Here is a 25,083-nt window from a genome sequence, read left to right as displayed (position 1 = left end):
TAATTTCCCTTACCTTATCTTGGGATAAATTCTTTACTAGACAATGTTGAGACTCTAGGGGATCTTGGGATAACCTGCTGATTAAAGGTTAAACTGTGCTCAGTGTTGCATACAAAACAGCATTGCATATTTTCAAAGTAAACTGAAAGTATAGTATCATTCAGAAAGTTTGTAAGTTTTCACAATCATTGTTTTAACACAGAAATCTGTTTATTAAACCAAACAAAACAGAGAAAATTATACCAGCCCTCGAATTTTTTTGAATTTTCATTTAAATAAGCAAACTCTAAATCCACACCTTAAAAGATGTTTGTGCATCTATGTATTTCCAAAATACTCATATTTCAATAAGATTTTCACATTATATTCACCAACAGTATCACAAAAGTTCTTTTTTTTGTTTTTTTTTGTTTACGTAACTGTAAGGAACAGTAATTCTAGAAACGCTAGAAGAAAAAGCATAGCAATGTCCACAGTTACAAGAAAAAGTGCACATTACTTGGTCACAATCACAGTCATTACTTGAAAAACTATATGTAACAAGTAGATAAGAAAGATCACTGATGCCTTAAACTCATTATCAAAAACTGAATGACATAAGTTTTACATGAAATAAGGCAAATTCAGGAATGCACAAAGAATTTGTAATCCAACCAAAGCTGAACAACAGAAAAATAATTGTACAAGAAGCATAAACTGATGTACTTCTCCCTAAGTATTTAAAAAATAGGCTTGCCTCAGTGCACAAAGAAAACACCATTCCTGTGTATCCAACACTATAAAATAAGAAAGAAGGGCAAAGAGTAAGGGGAGAGGTGGGGACAGTTCATTGAAAGTTGCAGCTGCATCCACTGAGAGTTCTTTACATTTTTACCTAGAACTGTAAATTATACAAATTCTATCAGGAGAGGTAATGGTCTTTTTTGGAAACTATTTCTGAAATAGAGAAAGAAAAACTACACACGAGTGCAAATTTTCAGATTGTCACTTGCAACCGCTTAACATTCAGTCACCTACATCCAATTGCTGCTGGAGGCATGCCTGTAACACAGCAGCGTCAATCCGGGGTGAGCAGCTGTAAGGAACCAAGGTGTGATTTTTTTTTTCAATGATATGTCTTTTTTAATATTAAAAAATTCTGTGATGAAAACCTCTATTGCGAAACTGCAATGTTGAGTGGCATGATGAGCCTGAGTGCAGAAACGCAGGCTTCTCTTGGAAGTAGCTCCTGATGTGACGGTTTAAAGAACTTAGCCAGGGTGTGTTTTCTAGCATTGTTATTTTTGTAGAAAGAATTTGGAAAGAGGAAAAGGCAAAGGGATATGGAAAAGGTACTTACAGTAGTTTCTCAAAACAGTTTTCTTTTAGGACCTATGAAAAAGTTACCAAAGTAAAAATGACAATTTTGAATGAAAAACAAGTTTTCTTTTTATAAAAATTACACATTTTTTAATACAAGATCCTTCTCATTGTTGTTATATCCTGTAGCAACAAGAAAATTGGCTTTTTTTCTTTTGCCAGATAATGCAGCTTTCCATCCAGTAAGTCAGTAATAATAAGTCCATTAATATTTCAGTTGGATCTTGAACTATTTTTTTCATACCACAAGCTTCTTCTGTTTTATCCTTGAATTAGGAATATACAGCCTTTTTTTGTTTGTTTTTTTTTTTTTTTTTTTTTGCCCCAGATATTTATGCTGACAAACTAAAACAAAAAGCAGTAGGCTGGACACATTACAGTATCTCAAGTACTTCAGAGGTCAGAGTTCCTTTGAAGCACCTTAACACATCACTTCATGGATCAAGGACAATGTGGCATAATGGAAGTATTTCTCTTAAGACTGTGCAGTAAGACCAGAAGCATCTCTGCTGGGAAATCAAAATGTCATTAGTGGAAACTGCAAATTTAGACCTCAGTGAATAGGCTCGTCATTTGACTCAGTTCTGTTGTAAAATAAGATTTTCCAGTTCATCTGCAGAACGCAATAAAAATGCAGCTGATTCTCGATATCCTGCAACGAGCTGTCTCACGGCATTGATTTCAGTTGGACTCAGCTGGGGTCTGGAGCTTGAACTGCTGGAGGATCCTGAGCTAGTTGCCAACTGCCTCTTCATGCTGAGATCCGTGGGTCCTAGAAAAAATAAATTACAAAATTAACATGAACAATCTTTGTTACGGTACTTTGAACACGGACATTAAATTGTTGACTTAATTGACTTACTCTTCTTAGAGATACCAAAGAGCAACATGATGTGAAATGAGTGGCTGAGTAGTCTCAGATTCCTTGTCCAGGCAATCCCCTCTTATTGTGCAAAGACGACGACCTTCTAACATGTATTTTACGGAAAATTCATTTTTAAGTCTACTTCCTTGTAGAAGTTTCTCAGCAGTAGCTAAAATGTTGAGACTTACAAATTCTTTGTGCTTGTACCATTGGTTAACAAATAATTTTAGATTCCACCAATTCAATGCAGAAACATCCTAGATTGTGATGCTAATGATCCAGATTAGGAATTCCTCCATTTAGAACAAAGGAAATTTTGGACAGGGGAGTTCAATGACAAGGTTATAGTTTCAACAACTATTAAGTGGCACAGTAAGGATGTGAATTGTGGATTTTTTTCATCTCAGGCAAATACTGTTCTTCTATTAGGGTGGTTAGTATTGAAAAATATTAGACTAAAATTAGAATTTTAGAAGAGTACAATGGGTAAGTGATCAGTAGAACAATTCTGCAAAAAAAAAAAAAACAGACTAGGAATAGTGCTTTAGGTAATGCTAAAGCTGCTTCTATATTTATTTGCAAGAAACATTTAGGTGTCAAAAGGTTTATTACATATACATATATTACATATAATTAAATCAGATAGATCTGCTTTTTGACAACATTTTGTCAAATTTTGGGGGTAAATTTTTACTTTAAAACAATGTTCGTTACTTAACACACATCTGAATTAAAACAGTTTAGTTACTTAACACAAATGTCTGAATTAAAGATTTTTAAGATGCTTTACATCAATTATTCTTGGATTATTAAGGTTTTTTATGTGTTATTATGGTTTCTAAGTGTCTGTCGTAATAGCAATTACTTAATGAAAGTAAGAACTATAATTATTTGCAATGACTAATGCATTTCAAATCCTTGAATAAATATGAATAAATGTGTACACAATTAAAGCCATGCTCAAAAACTGTAGCGATGCTCTAACTTGAAAGTATTTTAAAAATTTTTCTTAAATGTAACTTTTCAGATAATGGTATTCATTTCATGAACTGAAACAAGGGATGCTATTTTATCCTGTTAGTTCTTTTTGAGGCCTGATAGAGACAGGTCAAGACACAATCCCCCTCACCCTTTACCCTGAAGGGAGAAGACTCCTGTCAGCTTGGAGGCAAGTGTCCCATGAGACTCAAACAGTTTCACTTGTAATTTAATTAGGACAGAGACAAGACTAGCACACAAGAACTCTGACATTTGAGATGGACTTATTTCCATTTCTGCCACAGTCTTTCAGAGGCTTGATTTTCTAGCAGGAGTTAGATTCCATTTGTTCTGCTCTTTACAACATTATGATTCTGACATAGCAAGCTGAAAAGGGAGAGATGTGGGGATGTCACACTTGGCAAATACGAATTAATGAACAAGTATTCAAGCAAATCATTAACAGCAACTATCTTTAGTTGCTATTAAAATGCTTTCAACTATTTGGAAAACTCTGAGTGGATTAAGAAAATATGACAATGGGTTCTGGTTTGTGGATGAACCAACTTTAAATTTGTCTTTTTCCCCCCTTTATACTCAAGAATCCCAATACTAGTACAAATCTTTATAAAAGAAAACAGAAAGGATTTTCTTAAGTTATGTTGATATGTCATGTCTAATTGATTATCCTTATTTTATTAGAAGTTGTAACATTTTGTGATGTTTTGCTGATAAGCCAAGTGGCTGGTTGACATCTTTAACTGGAATTTGAGAAGGGCTGAAGCTAGGGCTCAGGTTCTTTTTTGGGATAAAAGAGACTATGATTTCATTCTAACACTGCAGTTTATAGGTTATTTTCTACCTGTGGCTCAGGGGCAGAGGCTTTGAAACTTAAGATGTGGCTTTCAGTTTCTTTTTTTTTTTTTTTTAAGATTTTATTTATTCATGAGACACACACACACACACACACACACACACAGAGGCAGAGACACAGGCAGAGGGAGAAGCAGGTTCCATGCAGGGAGCCCGACATGGGACTCGATCCCCAGTCTCCAGGATCACACTGCAGGCTAAAGGTGGTGCTAAACCACTGAGCCACCCGGGCTGCCCTTTCACTTTCTTTCAGATTATTAACCTAGACAAATTCTAGATAGCTCAGTAACACAGAAGCAACTCATACCATTGTTATTTTTCTGGAAGAAAGTTGACTTCATTATCTTGGTGTCTTTTGGATACAGGATCAGAATTAAGTATAATAAAACTGTAAGGAATTCTTGTTGCTGAGTATTTATTATTCAGGTCTTCAAAGTTAAGAGGTTGAGTAGGGCAACAAAAATATTTTAAATAGTCATAAATGAACAAACTATTTGACTACGGACTACTCAAACAGCCCCTTGTTTGTCACTAGTATTCTTATCTTCGCCATTCAGACAATGTCATACTTGACTGGCCTAGCTTAACCCAAACGACAATTGATAAAAAGTAAAATTTCAAATTTTATAAAGATGTTGAATTTAAAGAAGTCCAGAAAAATATTCTCGGAGATTTGCTCAGATCACAAAACCACTAAAAAAATATGGTTCTGGAAGAGTGGAACCAGTTAACCAAACAAGCAATAATAATGACACAATAGATGTGTCAAGAGAAAATGATTTGAATAACAATGTTAAAGCAAATAATCAAAAAACTTGGCAGGGCCATTTGAAAACCATAATTAGGCAGACCTGCTTTATTCTGAAACTTTGAGTAAAAGATATTTCATGGTAACATGAAAATATTAGAAAAATTAAGATCCACTTTTTAAAAAAGGTTTGGGGGCATATTTAAGTCATAAGTAAGTTGTAATTAAATGAAAATGTATATCCATAACTCATATTTGTTGATATATTTTTAAAATTATTGTTTACGTACAGTGTTAGTTTCAGGTGTATAGCATAGTCATTTGACAACTCTGTTATGCTATGTTCTTTTTAAGTTTTTACTTAAATTCTAGTTAGTTAACATCTGGAGTAATATTAATTTCAGGAGTAGAATTTAGTGATTCATCACTTACATATAACACCCAGTGCTCATCACAAGTGCCCTCATTAATACCTATCACCCATTTAGTCCATCCCCTGACCACCTCCCCTCTAGCAACCCCTAGTTTGTTCTCTATAGGTTAAGAGTCTATTTTATGGTTCACTTCTTTTTTTCTTCCTTTCCCCTGGGTTCATCTGTTTTGTTCCTTAAATTCCACATATGAGTGAAATCGAAAGGTATTTGTCTTTCTTGGACTTATTTTTGCTTAGCATAATACACTCTAGCTCCATCCACATCATTGCAAATGGCAAGAGTTCATTCTTTTTGATGGCTAAGTAATAATCCATTGTATATTTATATCACCTCTTTATCAATTTATCAGCAATGGATATTTGGGCTCTTTCTATAATTTGGCTATTGTTGATTATTCTGCTATAAATATTGGGGTGCATGTGCCCCTTTGAGTCCATATTTTTGTATTCTTTTGATAAATGCCTATTAGTGTAATTGTTGGGATATAGGATAGTCCTATTTTTAACTTTTTGAGGAACTTCCATACTGTTTTCCAGAGTGGCTGAATCATTTTGCATTCCTACCTACAGTATTAGAGGGTTCCTCTTTCTCTGCATCCTTGCCAACATTTGTTATTTCCTGTGGTGTTAATTTTAGCCATTCTGAAAGGTATGAGGTAGTATCTCATAGTTTTTGTGTTTCCCTGATGCAGAGTGATGTTGAACATCTTTTTGTGTGTCTGTTGGCCATCTGGATGTCTTTGGAAAAAAAGTTTATCCATGTCTTCTGCCTATTTTTAAACTGGATTTTTTTTTGGGGGGTGGGGAAGGGTGTTGAGTTTGATAACTTCTTTATAGATTTTGGATACTGATCCTTTACCAGATAGGTCATTTGCAAATATCTTCTCCCATATAGGCTGCCATTTCACTATAAGTGTAGCTAGCATCCATCACCAAACAAATCTATTACAATCCCATTGACTATATTTTGTAAACTAAATCTTTAATCCCTGTGACTTACTCATTCCCTAACTGGAGGCCTGTATCTTCTACACTTCTTGAACCATTTTGACATCCTCCATCCCTCTAGTAACCATCAGTTTGTCCTCTGTATTTATGGATCTGTTCCTGCTTTTATCTGTTTTGTTTTTTAGTTCCACAAACAAGTGAAATCATATGGTGTTTGACTTTCTCAGGCTTATTTCACTTAGCATAATACCCTCTAGATCCATCGATGTGGTCTCAAATGGCAATTTCTCATTCTTTTTTGTTAAGTAACAGTCTATTACACACACACACACACACACACACACACACCCCACATTCTTTATCCATGCATCTATTGGCAGACATTTGGTTGCTTCCATATCTTAGCTGTTGTTAAAAATGCTGCAATAAACATAGAAGTACATATATCATTTTTCAAATGAGTGCTTTTATTTTCCTTGGGTGGATATCCAGTAGTGAATTACTGGATTATATGGTATTTCTGTTTTTAACTTTTTGAGGAACCTGCATATTATTTTCCATAGTGGGCACATCAAATTACATTCCTACCAGTAGTACGTGAGAGTTTCTTTTTCTGTACATCTTCACCAACACTTGTTATTTCCTGTCTTTTTTAGTCCAGACAATCTGACAGGTGTGAGGTGATAACCTCATTGTGTTTTTTGCATTTCCCTAATGATTACTAACATTGAACATCTTCAGGTCCTCTACTTATTTAACATTATTTATTTATTTAACATTATTTAGCATTGAACATCTTTTCAGGTCCTCTACTTATTTAATCAGATTGTTTGGGGGCTTTTTGAGTTGTGTAAGTTCTTTACATATTTTGGATAATAACCCCTTATTAGCTATATTATTTGCAAATGTCTTCTCCCAATCAGTAGGTTGCCTTTTCAATTTGTTTGATGGTTTCCTTTGCTGCACAAAAGCCTTTTATTTTGGTGTTTTCCCAACAGAATTTTAGCTTTGCTTTTGTTTCCCTTGGCTGAGGAAACCTATCAAAAAAATGTTGCTGAGGCCAATGTCAAAGAGATCACTGCCTATGTTTTCTTATAGGAGTTTTATGGTTTCAGGTTTGACATTTAGATCTTAACCCATCTTGAGTTTATTTTTGTGTATGGTATGAGAAATTGGTCCAGCTTCTTCTTCTTCTTTGTGTGTATTTACATGTAGCTGTCCAGTTTTCCCAGCACCACTTTTTGAAGAGATTGTCTTTCTTCCCCACTGCAATTTTTTGTCTCCTTTGTCATGGACTAATTATTGACCACGTAAGTACTGATTTATTTCTAGGCTCTCTATTCTATTCCATTGATCTATGTATCTGTTTTTGTGCCAATAGCATACTGCTTTGATTACTACAGATTTGTAGTATATCTTGAAATCTAGGACTGTGATACCTCTGGCTTTGTTCTTCTTTTTCAAGATTGCTTTGGGTATTTGATGTCTTTTTGGTTCCCTACAAACTTTAGTATTATTTGTCCTAGTTTTGTGAAAAATGCTGTTGGTATTTTGATAGGGATTGCATTAAATCTGCAGATTGCTTTGGGTAGTATGGACATTTTAACAATATTAATTCTTCCAATCCATGATCATGGGATATCTTTCCATTTTTGTTGTCTTCAATTTCTTTCATCAGTATCTAATGTTTTCAGAGCACAGTTCTTTAACATTCTAATTAACTTTATTCATAGATTACATCTCATTTACTTCTGCTCTGATCTTATTTCCTTCTCTCTACTATCCTCGAGCTTTGTTGGTTCTTTTTCTAATTGCTTTAAGCACAAAGTTAGATCATTTGAAATTTTTTTTTTTTAGGTAAGCCTATATCACTATAACCTTGTCTTTGAGACCTGCTTTTGCTTCATCCTGAAAATGCTGAAACTTTGTGTTCTACTTTTATTGTCTCAAGGTATTTTTCAGTTTCCTCTTTATTTGTTGAAACATTGGTTGTTTAGTAGCACATTTAGCTTCTACGTGTTTGTTCGTTTCCAGCTTTTCTTTTTTTGTTTTTCTATTTGGTTTCTAATTGTATACTGTTGTGGTCAGAAAAGACAGTTGGTATAATTTCAATCTTCTTAAATTTACTGAGACTTTTTTATGGTCTAACATGATCTATTCTGGAAAATGTTCCATGTTCATTTGAAAAGAATGTGAATTCTGTTTTTAGATAGAATATTCTATATATCTGCTAAGTCCATGTGGTCTAACGTATAATTTAAAGCCACTTAAAAAAAGATTTATCATTGATATAAGTGGAGTGTCAAAATTCTCTACTATTTTCATCATATTACTGTCAGTTTTTCCCTTTATGTCTGTTAATATTTGCTTTTAATATTTAGGTGCTTCTATGTTGGGTACATAGGTATTTACAACCATTATATTATCATCTTACTGGATTCATCCTTTACCCCTGTGTAATGCCCTTCCCTGTCTCCTATTAGAGTCTGTTTTAAGGTTTATTTTGTCTAATACAAGTATTGCTACCCCAGCTTTCTTTTTTGCTTCCATTTATTTGCATAAAATCTTTTTTCATTCTCTTTAAGATAGTATGTTTCTTTAGGTCAGATGTTAGTCCCTTATAGGGAGTATCAAGATGGGTCTTATTTTTTTTTTTATCAATTTAGCCACTCTGTACCTTTTGAGTGGAGAATTTAAGCATTTAAATAATGCTTAATTGCTATTTTGTCCATTGTTTTCTGTTTTTTTGCAAATCCTCTGTTCCTTTCTTCATGCTGCCTTTGTGTTTTGATTTTCTGCAGTGATATGGTATCCTTGACTAAATTTGATATTTAAGCATAAGAAAAGGTGATTAAAGGCCAATATCCCTGATGAACATATAGACAAAAATCCTCAACAAAATATAGCAAACCAAATTCAACAATATATTGAAAAGATCACACAGCATGATCAGATGGGCTTATTCCAAGGATGTAAGAATGGTTCAATATGTGCAAGCCACTGTGATGTCCCACATTAATAAAATGGATATAAAACATATGATCATCTTAATAGATGCAGAAAAAACATTTGAAAAAATCCAACATATTTTAAAAGCTCTCAACATAGCAGGTATAGAGGGAAATGTACCTCAATATAAAGCAGAAAGTTTTTTTTCCTCTAAGGTTATGAACAAAACAAAGATGCCCACTCTCACCACTTTTATTCAGTACAGTGTTGGAAGTGTTAGCCAGGGCAATTCGGTAAAAATAAATTAATTAATTAAATAAATAAATATGTAAATAAATAAATATGTAAATAAATAAAAGCATTCCAAATTAGAAAGGAAGACATAGGGATGCCTGGGTGGCTCAGCAGTTGAGCGTATGCCTTCGGCTCAGGGTGTGATCCTGGAGTTCTGGGATAAAATCCCACTTCGGGCTCCTGCATTGAGCCAGCTTCTCCTCCTTCTACCTGTGTCTCTACCTCTCTCTCTGTCTCTCATGGAAACCAATGGAAAAAATACATAGCCCAGAACTAAACCCATGTTTATATGGTAAATTAATTTATGACAAAAAAAGCCAGGAATACACAGTGGAGAAAGAATAGTCTCTTTTATAAATGGCACTGGGAAAACCAGATAGCCACATACAAAAGAATGAAACTGGGCTTCTATCTTAAACTATAGATAAAAAATAATCCAAAGGAGGTCAAACACTTTAATACCTGAACCCATAAAGTTCCTAAAAGAAAAAATAGATAGTAAACTCCGTGACATCAACTGGCTATGATATTTTTGATTTGACATTAAAGCAAAGGCAATAAAAGAAAAAATAAACAATAGGGGCTATGTCAAATTAAAAGGAAACCATCAACAAAATGAAAGGCAACCTACAAAATGGGAGAAAATATTTGAAAATCATATATCTGATAAGGAGTTACCACCCAAAAAATATACAAGCTCAATATAATTCAATAGCAAAAACCAAAAACCCCACAAAACCTGGTTAATAAATGGGCAGATGGTCTGAATAGAGTTTTCCAAAGATGACCTATAGGTGGCCAATAGTACCTAGAAGTGCAAGTCAAAGCCACCATGATATATCACCTCACATATGTTAAAATTGCTGTTACAAGATTTCACAAAACTTCTATGGACAAAACTCAAAATTCAACAATTGATAAATATATTACAAAATATGTAGTATAGGACTACTAACAGTGAAATTCTTTGGAGGAGGGAAACAACATTTTGCTTAACTGGGATTTCAAGTTTATGTTCCCTGTTACAAAATCAATTGTAAATGCCTATCTGCTAATGTGGATCTGTACAGAGATTTTATCAGTTTTATACAGATAGTTGTTTCTAAATACTGATAATAGTCCACAAGATTATAATTTTAATTGAGTATATTCATCATTTGTAAAGCATTTATAGCTGCCTACTAGATTTTTTTTTTTGATACTTACCTAGTAACTTATCAGTGCATTGCATATTTATCTGGCCATTCTTCAGTTGAACAATAAAAACTATTTTGTAATATGGGGATTTATTTTGCACTTGTATAAAGTCCCAAAAAAAACACTGCTGAGCCTGTAGTGTGTGCTCGGTGAATATATCCACTAGAAATGTGTGTGAAAATTTAGATTTAACTTCTTGTTTGACTTGAAAAGTATGAATTTATAAAGCAGCTTAGCCTACATGTGATCCAAACAATGTTTGTCATCAGCAAAGTGGCTTTATCACAGCATAAGTTTCCCATACAAGAACTGTTTGATATTGTAATTCTAGACTGAATTCATCAAGAATCATTGTCCATTCTGCAGCATAAGCTAATTTCCAAAGCCATTTTGTGTTTGGTAATAAAGTCTGAGGGCAGTTCTTGTTCAGAAAAATTTCAGTCTTGGCCCTGACCTGAAAAAAATTTTAATAATTTCCCATAAGCCATCAAGCTGCTGTGTCTTAGGACAAGTAAGGATATTCGGATACTATTTTTGACAAAATATCACATAACTGATGTTTAAATTGATGAAAATAAAGTTTAAGGTTAACACTACTGTTCAAATATCACATGATAGTAAATGTTTTCCACAATATACCTATTTCAAGAAATGAATAGTTCAAGAAATAACCATATGCCTTATGTTTTAATGAACAGTAAATTTCTCCAAATAAGCCTTTTTCTGCTTCATACATCTTAGCAGATTCCACTTCAGGTTTTACTGAACTATTTTGTTCTTTGTTTTAAAAATATTCTCAGCTAAAGGCGTTCAACTTCTACTGTTCATAAATACTAAAAGTCATTTGTCACTTCAAATTCATCATTAATTACTCAAAAAAGCCCCAGCAGTATTAGTAACATCTCAACTTATTAAGAGACAAAACCACTTTTAATCAGTTGCCTTCTTTTTTAATTATTTTGCCAACATCTCAATTTCAGCCCTTCAAGCACTGTTTTTGCCATAATGCTAATATCAAGCAAGTTTATTTTCTCTAAACACATTTCTTCAATTGCTGCAATCAAAGACAATTTAATAAAATCACTATGAGTAAGTGAAGTTACTTTCCCTGCTTGACTAACACATGAGCCACTTAGAAACTTACTTTGGTTGCAGGCTTACTTTCATTTTCTATTTTGATCATATATTTAATACTAGTATTTGATAATATTTTCATACCTTTCTGCCAAAGGATAAAAAAATTAACTATTATTATTTATCATCTTGGCTAAATTAGCTGATACATACAAAGCATCCAGTGCTGTGCCTGGGTAATAGCAGATACACGTTACTAAATTCAAAATACTGAGTTGCAGTTACAGACGAAGTGATGATAGATTTTGCCCTTTAATACTGTTCTTAATGATAGGATTAAGATGGCATCACAAAATGTGCTGAGGTGCTTTTCATTTCTTTTCCCCTCTTTTTGATCTGTTTGTCTAAAGTGAGTATTTTATCCTTAAAGTTTTGGTAAAACTCATTTGTAAAACTATCTGAGTCTTATTTTTTAATGCATTGGTTTTTATGTATTGTTCACTGTGAATTCGTGTTGAATATCTTTTTTTTGAGTCAATATTTGCCAATTATGTTCTTGTACAACAGTCTAAATTTTCAAATATACTAGTATAAAGGTATAATATTTTAATTTTTAAAATATTTTGTTCTTTTATTCTTATTTTATACTTTTTCTTGGCTAATCTTGCTAGATATTTTTAAGTCTTTTCAAAGATTTTGCTTCTATTGGTCTTCTCTATTGCTGCTTTTTTTTTTCTGTTTAATTTCTCCATCTATTTTCTCTGTTCTAACTTCTTGGTTTAAATGAATAGCTCACTAATTGTCTTTCTATAACATGTGTGCCAAAATACCACTTTAGTTCCATCCAACAAATTGAATGTGTAGTGTTTTCATCTTCATTAATTATAAATATTTCTAAACACAATGCTCTCAGTATATTAATAATCTTTGATTGTCATCATTTGCTTAGTCAATATGTCTGAAAGAATATTTGTTGTCAACATGTCTGGGCAGGTTCTAAACATAGTCAGATTAAATTTTTGTTGTTTTTCAAATCTAAATGATTTTCTTTTCTATCAGTCATTCTCTGAGTGAAGTGTTTTAAAAGTTATGGCTAGGCCAATTTCTTCCTACAATTTTATAATTTTTTATTTATTAATTTTAAGGTAATAATATTATTGGGACACATAGTTTTAGACAATTGTGACTATGAACTGTTCCCTGAATTATTAGTTAATTTAAAGCTTTTGCCTTAGAGTCAATACAAATTTACTTTACTTTTACAAAATTGGGTTTTGTATGGGTCTTTTCTATCAAAATGAAACCATTTTATGTATGCATCTTCCTAAGAATCCGTCCTTTAACAAATAATGGATTAAAATAGAACAAGATATGATGTGTTAATATAAGGTCTGGGATCACTCCATCTTCAGGGGACTTATCCTTTGATAGGAAAGAAGGTCGGATGCTACAGTTCAGTGAAAATTGTTTGTCTCCTCTGAAGTTTGTGTCAAACTCAAGCCATTTTCAAACCATTCAGGTCTACTGTAGGTCTAAAAGATTGTGCTGCCGAGTACTTAACTCCTCTTGACCTCATCAAATTTATCCTTTTCTACTTAATAAACACTGATTAATCAACATTAAGTTACCCAGGAACAGGGTATTTATCCATAAAGTATGTATCAAATTGCTGAGATACATGTTCTACAGACAACTAAGAAAACACATAAAGCAAGGTATTTATCACTGTCAAGTAGCCATCTAAGGCATTATGCAAGAGAGAAAAAAGTATATGGATCACCCCTACTCTCCACCTACATCGTAAGTCTACTTTCTAGTAAAATGAAGGATCAAGCACTGACAGCAATTACAGGTTGAATTAGATCTTCTGTAATATACTTCTGGGCTGATTTGAAGGCAATTTTGAATGTTTACTTTGGACTGTAATTGATGATATCCCATACATTACAAAAAATTGTACATGATTTCCTGAGCCAGATTTAGCTGAGTCTTTATATTTAACATGCAGATCTCTTAGATCTGTTTATTAAATTTTAATCTATTAAATTTTTCCTTCACCAGGTCTTCTTGTATTTTTTTCATTGTCTTAATCCATTTGTTTTATTTCATTTTTTTCTCATCTAAATGTACCTTGTTAAACAAAACAAAACCAAAAACCACCAAAGAGCAAAATTGCCGTTGAATAAATTTTTCTACAGAATTTGAAAGGACTCCATTGTTTCCCCCATTAGGAAGGCCCATCTTTCTTCCACTTATATTTGCTAACTGCTGGCACTCAGCTCTGTAAACTGCCTTAGTGTTTCCATTGTATATAGCCTTTCCACTTGAGCTTCAAATTCATTATTTTGTAGAGACTTGACTAATCATTCTGATAAACTGTAGGAAGACCTGGCAGTGAGTCACTGTCCCAGCAGAGTCTTAGAGATTTATGAGGGAAACAACTCAGCATGCTTATTTTGTGCCTAGTTTTGGCTTGTGAGAAAGGACGCAAGCATTGCAGTAGAGAGAGAAGAGTTGTTTAACTTCAATGGAATCAAACATATTACATGAGAGTATAATGAATTATTGTACTACTTGACTTTATGCATTTTCATACATTTTTTTTCAAGGAAGAGGAAGCAATCCCTTAAAAAATAAGCCCAGAACATTCATTTATTATTTTTTGGAGCTGAGGTAAAAAATGTCTTAATTGCTTGGACTATAGGGTTTTGCCTTTATCTACACCCCAATGATTAGTTTTACCTTTCCTTTTGTTTAAAGAGTATTTATTTAGAGTGTGAGTGGGGGAGGGAGAGTAAACAAAAGGGGGGGGGGAGAGAGAGAGAGAGAGAGAGAGAGAGAGAGAGAATGAATCTCTGGCAGACTCTGCTCTGAGCAGGGAGCCCAACATAGGGATCTGTCCCATGACCCTGAAATCATGACCTGAGCCAAAATCAACAGTGGAATACTTAACCAAATGATTCACCCAGACACCCCTAAAGTTTTACCTTTTTAAGGGTTTCCAAGGATTAGTAGGAAGCTTAGTAAATAAAGGGCAAGATGAGATTAAAAAAAAATCTCCAGAATGTCCTCAGGAAAGACTAGATATTTGTTTTATTCTTTTCTACTTTTATCTTTTTCCATTTTTAAGTTAATAGGAAACCCCAATAAACTACAATTTCAAAATCTCACTTGTAAGATGTATCTGTTTATGTGTATCCATTCAATCTATTTCCAAAGATATTTGAAGATATTTTAAAGATGTAAATTAAATGGAAACTGTACCTGTGTTAAAGTACTAAAAACTCGAGTAAATAGTAAAACTCTACTAAAGAATTAAGAGTTGGACACAGGTTTCATCTTCAAATGATGAAATCTCAATTAATATATACATATAAAGATATATAGTTATAAGAGCATAAAACTAGTATGTGAAAAACTGGGTTCAAATCTTAATACAGAAAGTTTTCTAGATATGTGAATCTTACATTTGGGCAAATCTTTTATTCTCTGAGACTGACAAGTAAAATGGGAATACTGCTACTACTTTTGTCCATTTGTCAGGTTGTTGGAGCAGGAGAAATGAAATTATGAATGTTAAATGGTCCAATGAATGTGAGATCATATTCAAAACTGGGATCCTACCCTTGCCTTAACTTCTCAGTAATAATAGGGGATTCATGGATTAGTTATGTTAAACTCTAAGGGATTATTCAAGTTTATATGACTCCTTGTATTAGTCAAGGTTCTCCAGAGAAACAGAACCAACAGCTAATATATGTGTATGGGTATAATATTTGTAATGAGGGAATAGCTCACTTGATTATGGAGGCTGGGAAGTCCCAAGATCTGCAGCTGACACTCAGGAAAGCTGAAAGTGCAATTTCAGTCAAAGTCCTAAGGCCTGAGAACCAGGAGAGGTGACTGTGTAAGTTTTAGACTGAAAGTTGGCAGGCTCAAGACCCCCAAGTGGATTTTTCAGTTTAAGTCCAAAAGCAAGAGTTGACTGTTTTCCAGATCAAAGAAGCAGATGGAAATCTGACTCTTTCTGTTCTACTCAGGTCTTCATTTGATTGGATGATGCCCATGCATATTAGACCCATCTTCTTTACTTAGTCTACCAATTCAAAAGTTAATCTCATGCAGACCAACCCATAATAATGGTAGGCTAAACGTCTGGGCACCCTTTGACCAGTCAGGTTGACACTTAGATACATGAATGTGATAGTTAATTTTAAGTTAAGTTAAATTTAAATTAAATTTAAATTTTCTAAATTTTAATTCCAATATAGTTAACACACAATGTTATATTAGTTTCAGGTGTAAATATAGTTACTCAGTTTTCTATATATTACTCAGTGCTCCTCATGATAAATGTACTCTTTAATCCCTTTCATCTATTTCACTCATCCCTCTACCCACCTCTCTTTTGGTAATCATCAGTTTGCTCTCTACAGTTAAGGGTCTGTTTCTTAGTTTGTCTTTCTCCTTTCTCCTTTGTTTCTTAAATTCCACATGAGTGAAATCATATGGTATTTGTCTTTATTTGACTAATTTGGCTTAGCATTATACTCTCTAGCTCGATCCCTATTATTACAAATGGCAAGATTTCATTATTTTTTTATGGACAAATAATATTCCATTCTAGTCACATAGCATTTCTTTATCAATTATTTATTGATGGGCACCTGAGCTGCTTCCATAATTTAGCTATTGTAAATAATACTGCAATGAACATAGGTGTGCATGTGTCCCTTCAGATCAGTGTATTTGTATTTTGGGGGTAAATACCCAGTACAATTACTGTATTGTAAGGTAGTTCTATTTTACGAGGAACCTCTGTACTCTTTTCCACAGTAGTTGCACTGGTTTGCACTCCCACCAACAGTGTAAGAGGGTTTCTTTTTCTCCACACCCTCACCACACTTGTTTCTTGTGTTTTTGTTTTTAGCCATTCTGACAGGTGTGGGGTGATATGTCATTGTAGTTTTGATTTTCATTTCCCTGATGATGAGTAACGTTGAGCATCTTTTCATGTGCCTGTTGGCCATCTGTAGATCTCCTTTGGAGAAATATCTGTTCATATCTTCTGCCCATCTGTTAACTGGATTATTTGTTTTTTTTTTCACATGTTGAATTTGTATCAGTTCTTTATATATTTTGGATACTAACCCTTTATCAGATATGTCATTTGCAAATAATTTTTTCCCATTCAGATTGCCTCTTAGCTTTGATGATTATTTCTTTCACTGGGCATAGCTTTTTGTTTTGATGTAGGCCCAATAGTTCATTTTTGTTTTTATTTCCCTTGGCTCAGGAAACATCTAGAAAAACGTTGCTATCGCCAGTGTCAGAGAAATTACTCTTGATGCTCTCTTTTAGGACTTTTATGGTATCAGTCTCACACTGAGGTCTTTAATCCAATTTATTTTCATGTGTGGTGTGAGACTGTGGACCAGTTTCATTCTTTTGCATGTTGCCGTCCAGTTTTCCCAACACCCTTTGTTGAATAGACTTTTTCCCATTGTATATTCTTTCTTCCTTTGTCAAAGAGTAATTCACATATAATTGCAAGTTTATTTCTGGGTTTTCTGCTCTGTTCCATTGATTTTTGTGTCTATTTTTGTGCCAGTACCATAGTTTTGTAATATACCTTGAAGTCTGGAATTGTGATACCTTTAATTTTGTTTATCTATTTCAAGATTGCTTTGGCTTTTTGGCCTCTTGTGTTCCCATACAAAATTTGCAATTGTTTGTTCTAGTTCTGTGAAAAATGCTGTAGATATTTTGGTAAGAAATGCATTGCATCTGTAGATTCCTTTGGATAGTATAGACATTTTAATAATATTTGTTTTTCCAATCCATGAGCGTAGAATGTCTTTCCATTTGTGTTGTCTTCAATTTCTTTCATCAATGTTTTACAGTTTCAGAGTACAGGTCTTTCATCTCCTTGGTTAAATTTATTCCTCAGGTATTTTGTTAATTTTGGTGCAATTATAAATGGTATATAGAAAGGCAACAGATTTTTATACATTGATTTTGTATCCTATGACTTCACTGAATTCATTTATCACTTATAGCAGTTTTTTGGTAGACTCTTTAGGGTTTTCTATATACAGTATGGTGTCATCTATAAACAGTGCAAGTTTTACTTCTTCCTTACCCCTTGTCTTGTTCCTGACCTTAGGGGGAAACCTTTCAGTTTTTCAGCATTCAGTATAATGTTAGCTGAAGATTTTTCACATATAGCCTTTATTATTGATGTATGTTCCCTTTAAACCTACACCGTTGAGGTTTTTATCATAAATGATGTTGTACTTTGCCAAATGCTTTTTCTGCATCTATGGAAATGAACATATGGTTTTTATCCTTTCTTTTATTGATGTTATGTCATGTTGACAGATTTGCAAATATTGAAACAGCTTTGTGTCTGATGAATAAATCCCACTTGATGGTAGTGAATGATTTTTTTTAATATATTGTTGGATTTCATTTGTGAGTATGTGGTTGAGGATTTTGCATCTGTGTTCATCAGAAAAATTGACCTGGTGGTCTCTTTTTGTAGTGTCTTCGTCGAGTTTTGGTATCATTGTAATGCTGGCTTAATAAAATGTATTTGGAGGGTTTTCTCTTCTTTTTTTTTTTTTTTTGGAATAGCTTGAGAAGCATAGGTATTAAAGCTTCTTTAAATGATAGGTATAATTCATCTGTGAAGCCAGCTGGTCCTGGACTTATGTTTGCTGGGAGTTGTTTTGATTACTGATTCAATTTTATTGTTGGTAATTGGTCTGTTCAGATTTTCTATTTCTTCCTGCTTCAGTTTTGGTAGGTTATAGGTTTCTAGAAATGTATCCATTTCTTCTAGGTTGTCCAATTTGTTGGCATATCTTTTCATAATATTTTCTTACAGTTGTTCGTATTTCTGTGGTGTTAGTTATTTCTCTTTAATTTGTGATTTTGAGGCAGCTTTTTTTTTATATATATATGAATCTGGTTAGAGGCTTATTTATCTATTCTGTTGATCTTTTCAAAGAACCAGCTCTTGGTTTTATTGACCAGTTCTAGTGTTTTTATTTTATTTTATTAGTTTCTGTATCATTTATTTATCTTTATTATTGTCTTCCTCCTGCTATCATTGTGTTTTGTTCTTTTTTTAGCTCCTTTTGGTATACGATTAGGTTGTCTGAGATTATTCTTCCTTCTTGAGGTAGGCTCATATTGCTGTAAATGTCCCTGTTATAATCACTTTTGCTGCATCTCCAGGACTTGGACCATTGTGATTTCATTTTCTTTATCTCCATGTAATTTTTTATTTCTTCTTTCATTTCTTGGTTGACCCACTCATTTTTTAAAATTTTTTTAATTTATTTATGATAGTCACAGAGAGAGAGAGGCAGAGACACAGACAGAGGGAGAAGCAGGCTCCATGCACCAGGAGCCCAATGTGGGATTCGATCCCGGGTCTCCAGGATCGCGCCCCGGGCCAAAGGCAGGCGCCAAACTGCTGCGCCACCCAGGGATCCCTGACCCACTCATTTTTAAGCAGCATGCTATTTAAACCTCAATATATTTGTGGTCTTCCTAGATTTTTCCCCTGAAGTTGATTGCTAGTTTCATAGTCTTGTAGTCAGAAAACATGCATGGTATAACTTCAGTTTTTTTGTTGAGACTTTTTTTTTTTTCTTTTAGACTTCTTTTGTGGTCTAATTTGATCTATTCTGGAGAATGTTCCATGTGTACTTGAAAAGAATGTGTATCCTACTGTTTTAGGATGGAACGTTCTCAATATACTCTTAAATACATCTGGTCCAATATGTCATTCAAAGCTACTGTTTCCTATGCAAATCAAAACTACAATGAGATATCACCTCACATCTGTCAGAATGGCTAAGAACAACACAAGAAACAACAGCTGTTGGCAAGGATGTGGAAAAATGGAACCCTCTTGCACGGCTAGTGAGAAGACAAAGTGTATAGCCACTGTGGAAGTTCCTCAAAAAGTTAAAAATATAATTTATGATCCAGCAATCACACTACTAGGTATTTACCCAAAGAATACAAAAACACTAACACTATGTTGATAGCAGTATTTACAATTGCCAAGGTATGGAAGCAGCCCAAGTGTCCATCAGCTGATGGATAAAAAGATGTATAATTATACAATAGAATATTATTTAACCACAAAAAGAATGAAATCTTGCCATTTGCCACAACAGGGATGGAGCTAAAGAACATAATGCTAAGTGCAGGTCAGAGAAAGACATATACCATATGATTTCATTCATGCATGGAATTTAATAAAGGGGAAAATAAGAGAAACAAATCAAGAAACTCTTAATTGGAGAGAACCGATGGTTACTATAGACGGGAGGTGGTGGATGCATGGATTAAATACGTGATGGGGATTAAGGAGGGCACTTGTGATGAGCACTGGGTGATTTTTGGAATTGATGAATCACTATATTGTACATCTGAAACTAATATAACACTTTATGTTAACTGGAATTAAAAACTTTTAAAAAGTCACTCTTTCCTTGTTGATTTTCTGTTTTGATCTTTCCATAGACTTAAGTTGGTGCTAAAGCCTCCCAGGATCATTTTTTTTTTTCCAGGATCATTTTTATTACTACTGATTAGTTCCTTTATGTTTGTTATTCACTTTTTAATGGAAAGTTTTAAAGTCTATTTTGTTCCAGAGTAGTATTGCTATCCAAGCTTTCTTTTGACATCATTTGCATGATAAATGTTTCTCCACCCTCTCACTTTCAATCTGCATGTGTCTTTCAGTCTTCTAGAGTCTCTTGCAGGCAGCATATAGATGGGTCTTGCTTTTTAATCTACTGTCATTCTCCTTTGATTGGGGTGTTTAGTCCATTTACATTCAAAGTAATTATTGATAGATTGCTATTTTGTTACTTTGTGGTTGTTTTTATAATTTTTCTGATTCTTGCTCTCTTTCATGGTTTGCTGGCTTTCTTTAGTGATATACTTGGACTCCTTTCTCTTTATTCTTTGCATATCTATTACTGGTTTTTGATTTGTGGTTACCATTAAGTTTATATATAACATCTCCTACATAGAGCGGTCTATAGAAAGTTTCTGGCCACTTAAGGTTAAATTCATTCTTTACTCCCATCCCGCCCACGTTTTATGTGTATGTTGTCATACTTTATATCCCTTTATTTTGTGAATCCCTTCACTGATCTTTACAGATAATCTTTCTTTCTTTTTCTTCTTTCTTTCTTTCTTTCTTTCTTTCTTTTCTTTTCTTTTCTTTTCTTTTCTTTTTCTTTCTTCTGCTTTTGTGCTTTCTACTTTTTATGCTCTCATTATGGTCTTTCCCTTCCACTCAAAGAGTCCTTTAATATTTCTTGTAGGGCTGGTTCAGTGGTCATGAACTCCTTTAGTTTTTGTCAGTGAAATTCTTTGTGTCTCCTATTCTGAATGATAGCCCTGGTGGATAGAGCATCCTTGACTTCTTATTTTTTCTTATTGAACACTTTGTAGGCAAAAAGGGAGTACCATGATATATTCAAAGTTTCTGATGACAGTCTTATGGAGTTTCCCTTATATGTGGTTTCCCTTGTATGTAACTCATCTTTTGTCTTGATGCTTTTAAATTTTATTTTCTATCACTATTTGTTGCCATTATAATTACCATGTGTCTTGGTGTGGACCTTGTTGGGTTGATTTTGTTGGGAGATCTGTTTCCTTCCCCACATCAGGGAAGTTTTCAGCTGTTATTTCTTCAAATACATTTTCTGTCCCCTTTTCTCTTTCTACTTTTGGGAAACCTATCATGCAAATGTTACTATGCTTGATGGAGTCACTGATTTCCCTAAATCTATTCTCATTTTGTATAACTTTTTTTTTCTCTGACATGCTGAGCTTGATTATTTTCCATTACTGTCTCCCAGGTCATTAACTCATTCTTCTGCTTCTTATAGCCTGCTATTTATTCAATCAAGTGTATTCTTTATTTTATTTATTGTGTTCTTCATTTCAGAAGGGTTTTTTTTATCTCTGTGTTGTGTCTCACCAAGGTCATCCACTCTTTTTCAAAAAAGAATATCTTTTTCAAAAGTGAATATCTTTATGATCATTACCTTAAATTCTCTAATCATGCATATTACTTATATTCTACTAGCTTAGGTCCCTTGCTGTGATTTTTGTCCTATTCTTTCATTTGAGGCATATTCCTTTTTCTCCTCTTTTTCCTAACTTTGTGTCTGTTCCTGTGTGTAAGGAAAGTCAGTTATGTCTCTTGTTCTGAACGTAGTGAGCAAGGCACATACTTTTAACAAGGTGGTCCTTCCACAGGGAACACAGAGCCACTGCTGAGATTGGGCTGGCTGTGGCTGTTCTGCAAAACATGGGCAAGGGATACAGTCTTAAGGTACATGTGACTTTTGCAGGAGTTTGGGAGAGGCAGTGTTGGTAAGGTTTGCTGTGGTCCTCTGGTGGAGAGGCTTGTAGGGCCAGGACTGAGGCAGGACTAGCTGGTGGGGGGAGGTTGGGGTGGGGGAGCACAGTATAAGCAATTTAGATAGTGAATGCCTGTGCAGCACTGGTTATTGCTGGTGAATGTGTGATTATGCTGGGGGCAAGGGAGGGAAATGGTGCTTGCCAGCTCATTTGTTCCTGGAGAAGTCCCTCAGGGACCTAACAAGATTAGTAACCAACTGGCCCTCTGGTATGCCCCCGTTGTTTTTCAAACTACTGCTTCTAAGCTGTATTTCCTCAGCTTCCTTTTGTGCCAGCCCTAAGGGGCAGGGACTCAGCTTCCTATCACCCTCCAATATCTTTCAGAGCCAAACCTGCTGCTTTTTAGAGTTTCAAGCTTTATGTCTTGCTGGTTGTAAGAACTCCTGAAATTCAATCCTGGTTTTCAAAGCCGAATACTATGGGGAGTTGTCTTCCCTGTGCAGGCTCGCAGTGTGATAGTCTGTTTCTCACCCTTCTCAACACCAGTGATTCCTTTCCCCTCCGTTGGCCATACCTGCAGGGTTTAGCTCCCCACCACATCTCTGCCCTCCCCAACCTCTTCAATGTGGCCTTTTCTATACAGTTAGTTGTGGAGTTTGTCTATCAGTCGTAGGGTCATTTTATGGGTTATTTACATTGATGTGAATGTTATCTAGTTGCATCGGTGGGATGAAGTGAGTTTAGGATTCTCCTATTCCACCATCTTCTCCATAACCCTCATAATTTCAACTGTCATAGTCTAAATCATTTTAATATTTTGAGATGGTTATATAAAACATGTTTATTTGTATGGTAGGCATTTATTTTATAATAAAGATTTAATAAGAGTTGCTTTTTGTTCCATGTGCTCAATAGTAAAATTATTTCTATTCAAGGGAAATGAAATTTGACCTTGAATTTTATTTAGATTCTCTTCTGTGTTTTTTGTTTTGTTTTCAATAATTATTTTTAAAATTTGAGTACAGTGACAGATGGTAGCTGCAATTATGGTGAACACAACAGTTATTGAGTCACTATGTTGTACACCTGAAACTAATTAACATTGTGTGCCAAATTACTTTGAATTCAGGATATTGAACACACCTACACAAAATGTTAATACCATAGTGATTAAAAAATTTAGGATAACAATAACCATAGCAGAAATTCTGATGGCTCATGAAGTAAGACATAGGTGAACTAATGACACCTCCAGAGTTAGAAGTACCAGTCATAAAATTTATACTTATAACTGCAATATTGTATTACAATATAAAAATACAACCCTGACTCAGCTTGGTCTTTGTTACTGCTGATAAAGAATTCAAATAGCGATTTAGAAGAAATTCAATGAATTTCAAGAAAATCCAGAGAGACCATTCTTTGAATTCAGGAAAAAAAAAATATGAACAAAATGATATACTTACCAAAGAGACATAAATCATTAAAAAAAGAATCAACAAATTCTGGACCTGAAGGATTCAGTGAATGAAATGAAAATTGCAATAGAGAACATCTATAGTGGAGTAGAACAAATAGAATATTTAAATAAAAATTAAAGGACAGGAATTTTAAAATAACCCAATCTGAGCAGAAAAAATAAAGAATGAAAGTGATTTATGAAATTTCAACCTATTATCTCAATGTAAAAAGAAATGATCTAAGATAACTTATAACTTGGAAATATAAAAGAATTCTAAAATCAGCCAGGGAAAAAATGATTTCAACTTACAAAGGAAACTTCCACTAGGCTATCATAAGATTTTTCAGCAGAAATCTTACAGGCTAGGAAAGTACTGAAGAAAAGAATTACCAAGCAAGAAATACTCCATATGGCAAAATTATCCTTCAGATATTGAAGGAAAAATTTTAAAATCTCATAAAGACCTAAGGGAGTTAATCGCAGATAGATTTGCCATGAGAGAAATGTTAAAATTAGCCTTTTTTTTTCCAGCTTAATCAGCAACATGAAAGTATACAACACATTAGTAAAAATAAATACAGATTTAGAAAAGTCTATAAGATAGTGTGTTAACCACTTACCACTAACAATAATTATAGCAACTCTAATGAATACAAAATATAGTGACATCAAAAAAATGAAATAAGAATAATAAAGTGAAGATTTTGTAGGCAATTGCATTTAAGTTGCTATCAGCTCAAAAATGGGCTCTTTAACTGAGATGTTTTATGTAAGCCTTAGGAAAGACCTAGAGTAGATTACTACAGAGGAAAAAAAAAATGTTAAATGGAGCTAACCACCACAGAAAATCGTCAATTTACAAAGGTAGGCAGAAACAGAAAAAGAAAAAAAATGGCGATATAAAACAACTGGAAAGCAATTAATAAAATGACATTAGCAAGTTCAGATACATCAATAATAACTAAATGTAATCATTATAATTCACTAATCAAAAGCACAGAATTACTGGATGAATTAAAAAAAAAAGGACCCAATTATAGGATGCTTCCAAGACTCAACTGAATTTTAAGGATTGAAAATGAAGGCATGATAAAAAATTCAATGCAAACGGAAAAGAAAGTGTAGTTAGCCATTCTTAACACCAGATAAAATAGACTTTTGCCAAAAATGGTAACAGGAAGCAATAAAGGTCACTGTATAATGATATAGGGGCCAATTCATGAAGAAGATAGAATTTATAAATATGTAAATACCAACATTAGTGAATGTAAATATATTGAGCAAATATTAATAAATCCGGAGAGAAAGAGACAAAATTGTAATAATAGAGGTCTTCAATACCCTAATTTCAGCAAAAGATAGGTCATCCTGATAGAAAATCAATAAGGTTACATTTGACTTGAACCATAAATTAGACCTAATGGACCTAACAGACATATAGAACATCCTATCCAATAGCAATGGAATGCACATTCTTTTCAATTGCACATGAAATATTC

At 33.8% G+C, this 25,083-nt stretch overlaps 1 protein-coding gene across 2 annotated transcripts in view; it reads right to left on the bottom strand.

Moving 5' to 3' along the window:
• Nucleotides 1–251: 251 nt before the first annotated feature.
• The window catches only part of NOL4 (nucleolar protein 4), a 400,678-nt gene continuing 375,846 nt past the window's right edge, over nucleotides 252–25,083 (bottom strand). For both annotated transcript variants that reach the window (XM_055324042.1, XM_055324043.1), the window contains one exon: nucleotides 252–2,131. In XM_055324042.1, coding sequence (XP_055180017.1) covers nucleotides 1,938–2,131 — 194 coding nt within the window. In that variant the 3' untranslated portion in view covers nucleotides 252–1,937. The remainder of the gene's footprint in view (nucleotides 2,132–25,083) is intronic.

Source organism: Nyctereutes procyonoides, unplaced genomic scaffold (assembly GCF_905146905.1).
Source record: "Nyctereutes procyonoides isolate TBG_1078 unplaced genomic scaffold, NYPRO_anot_genome, whole genome shotgun sequence".
Taxonomy (NCBI): domain Eukaryota; kingdom Metazoa; phylum Chordata; class Mammalia; order Carnivora; family Canidae; genus Nyctereutes; species Nyctereutes procyonoides.
This window is presented reverse-complemented; position numbering and strand designations above follow the sequence as displayed.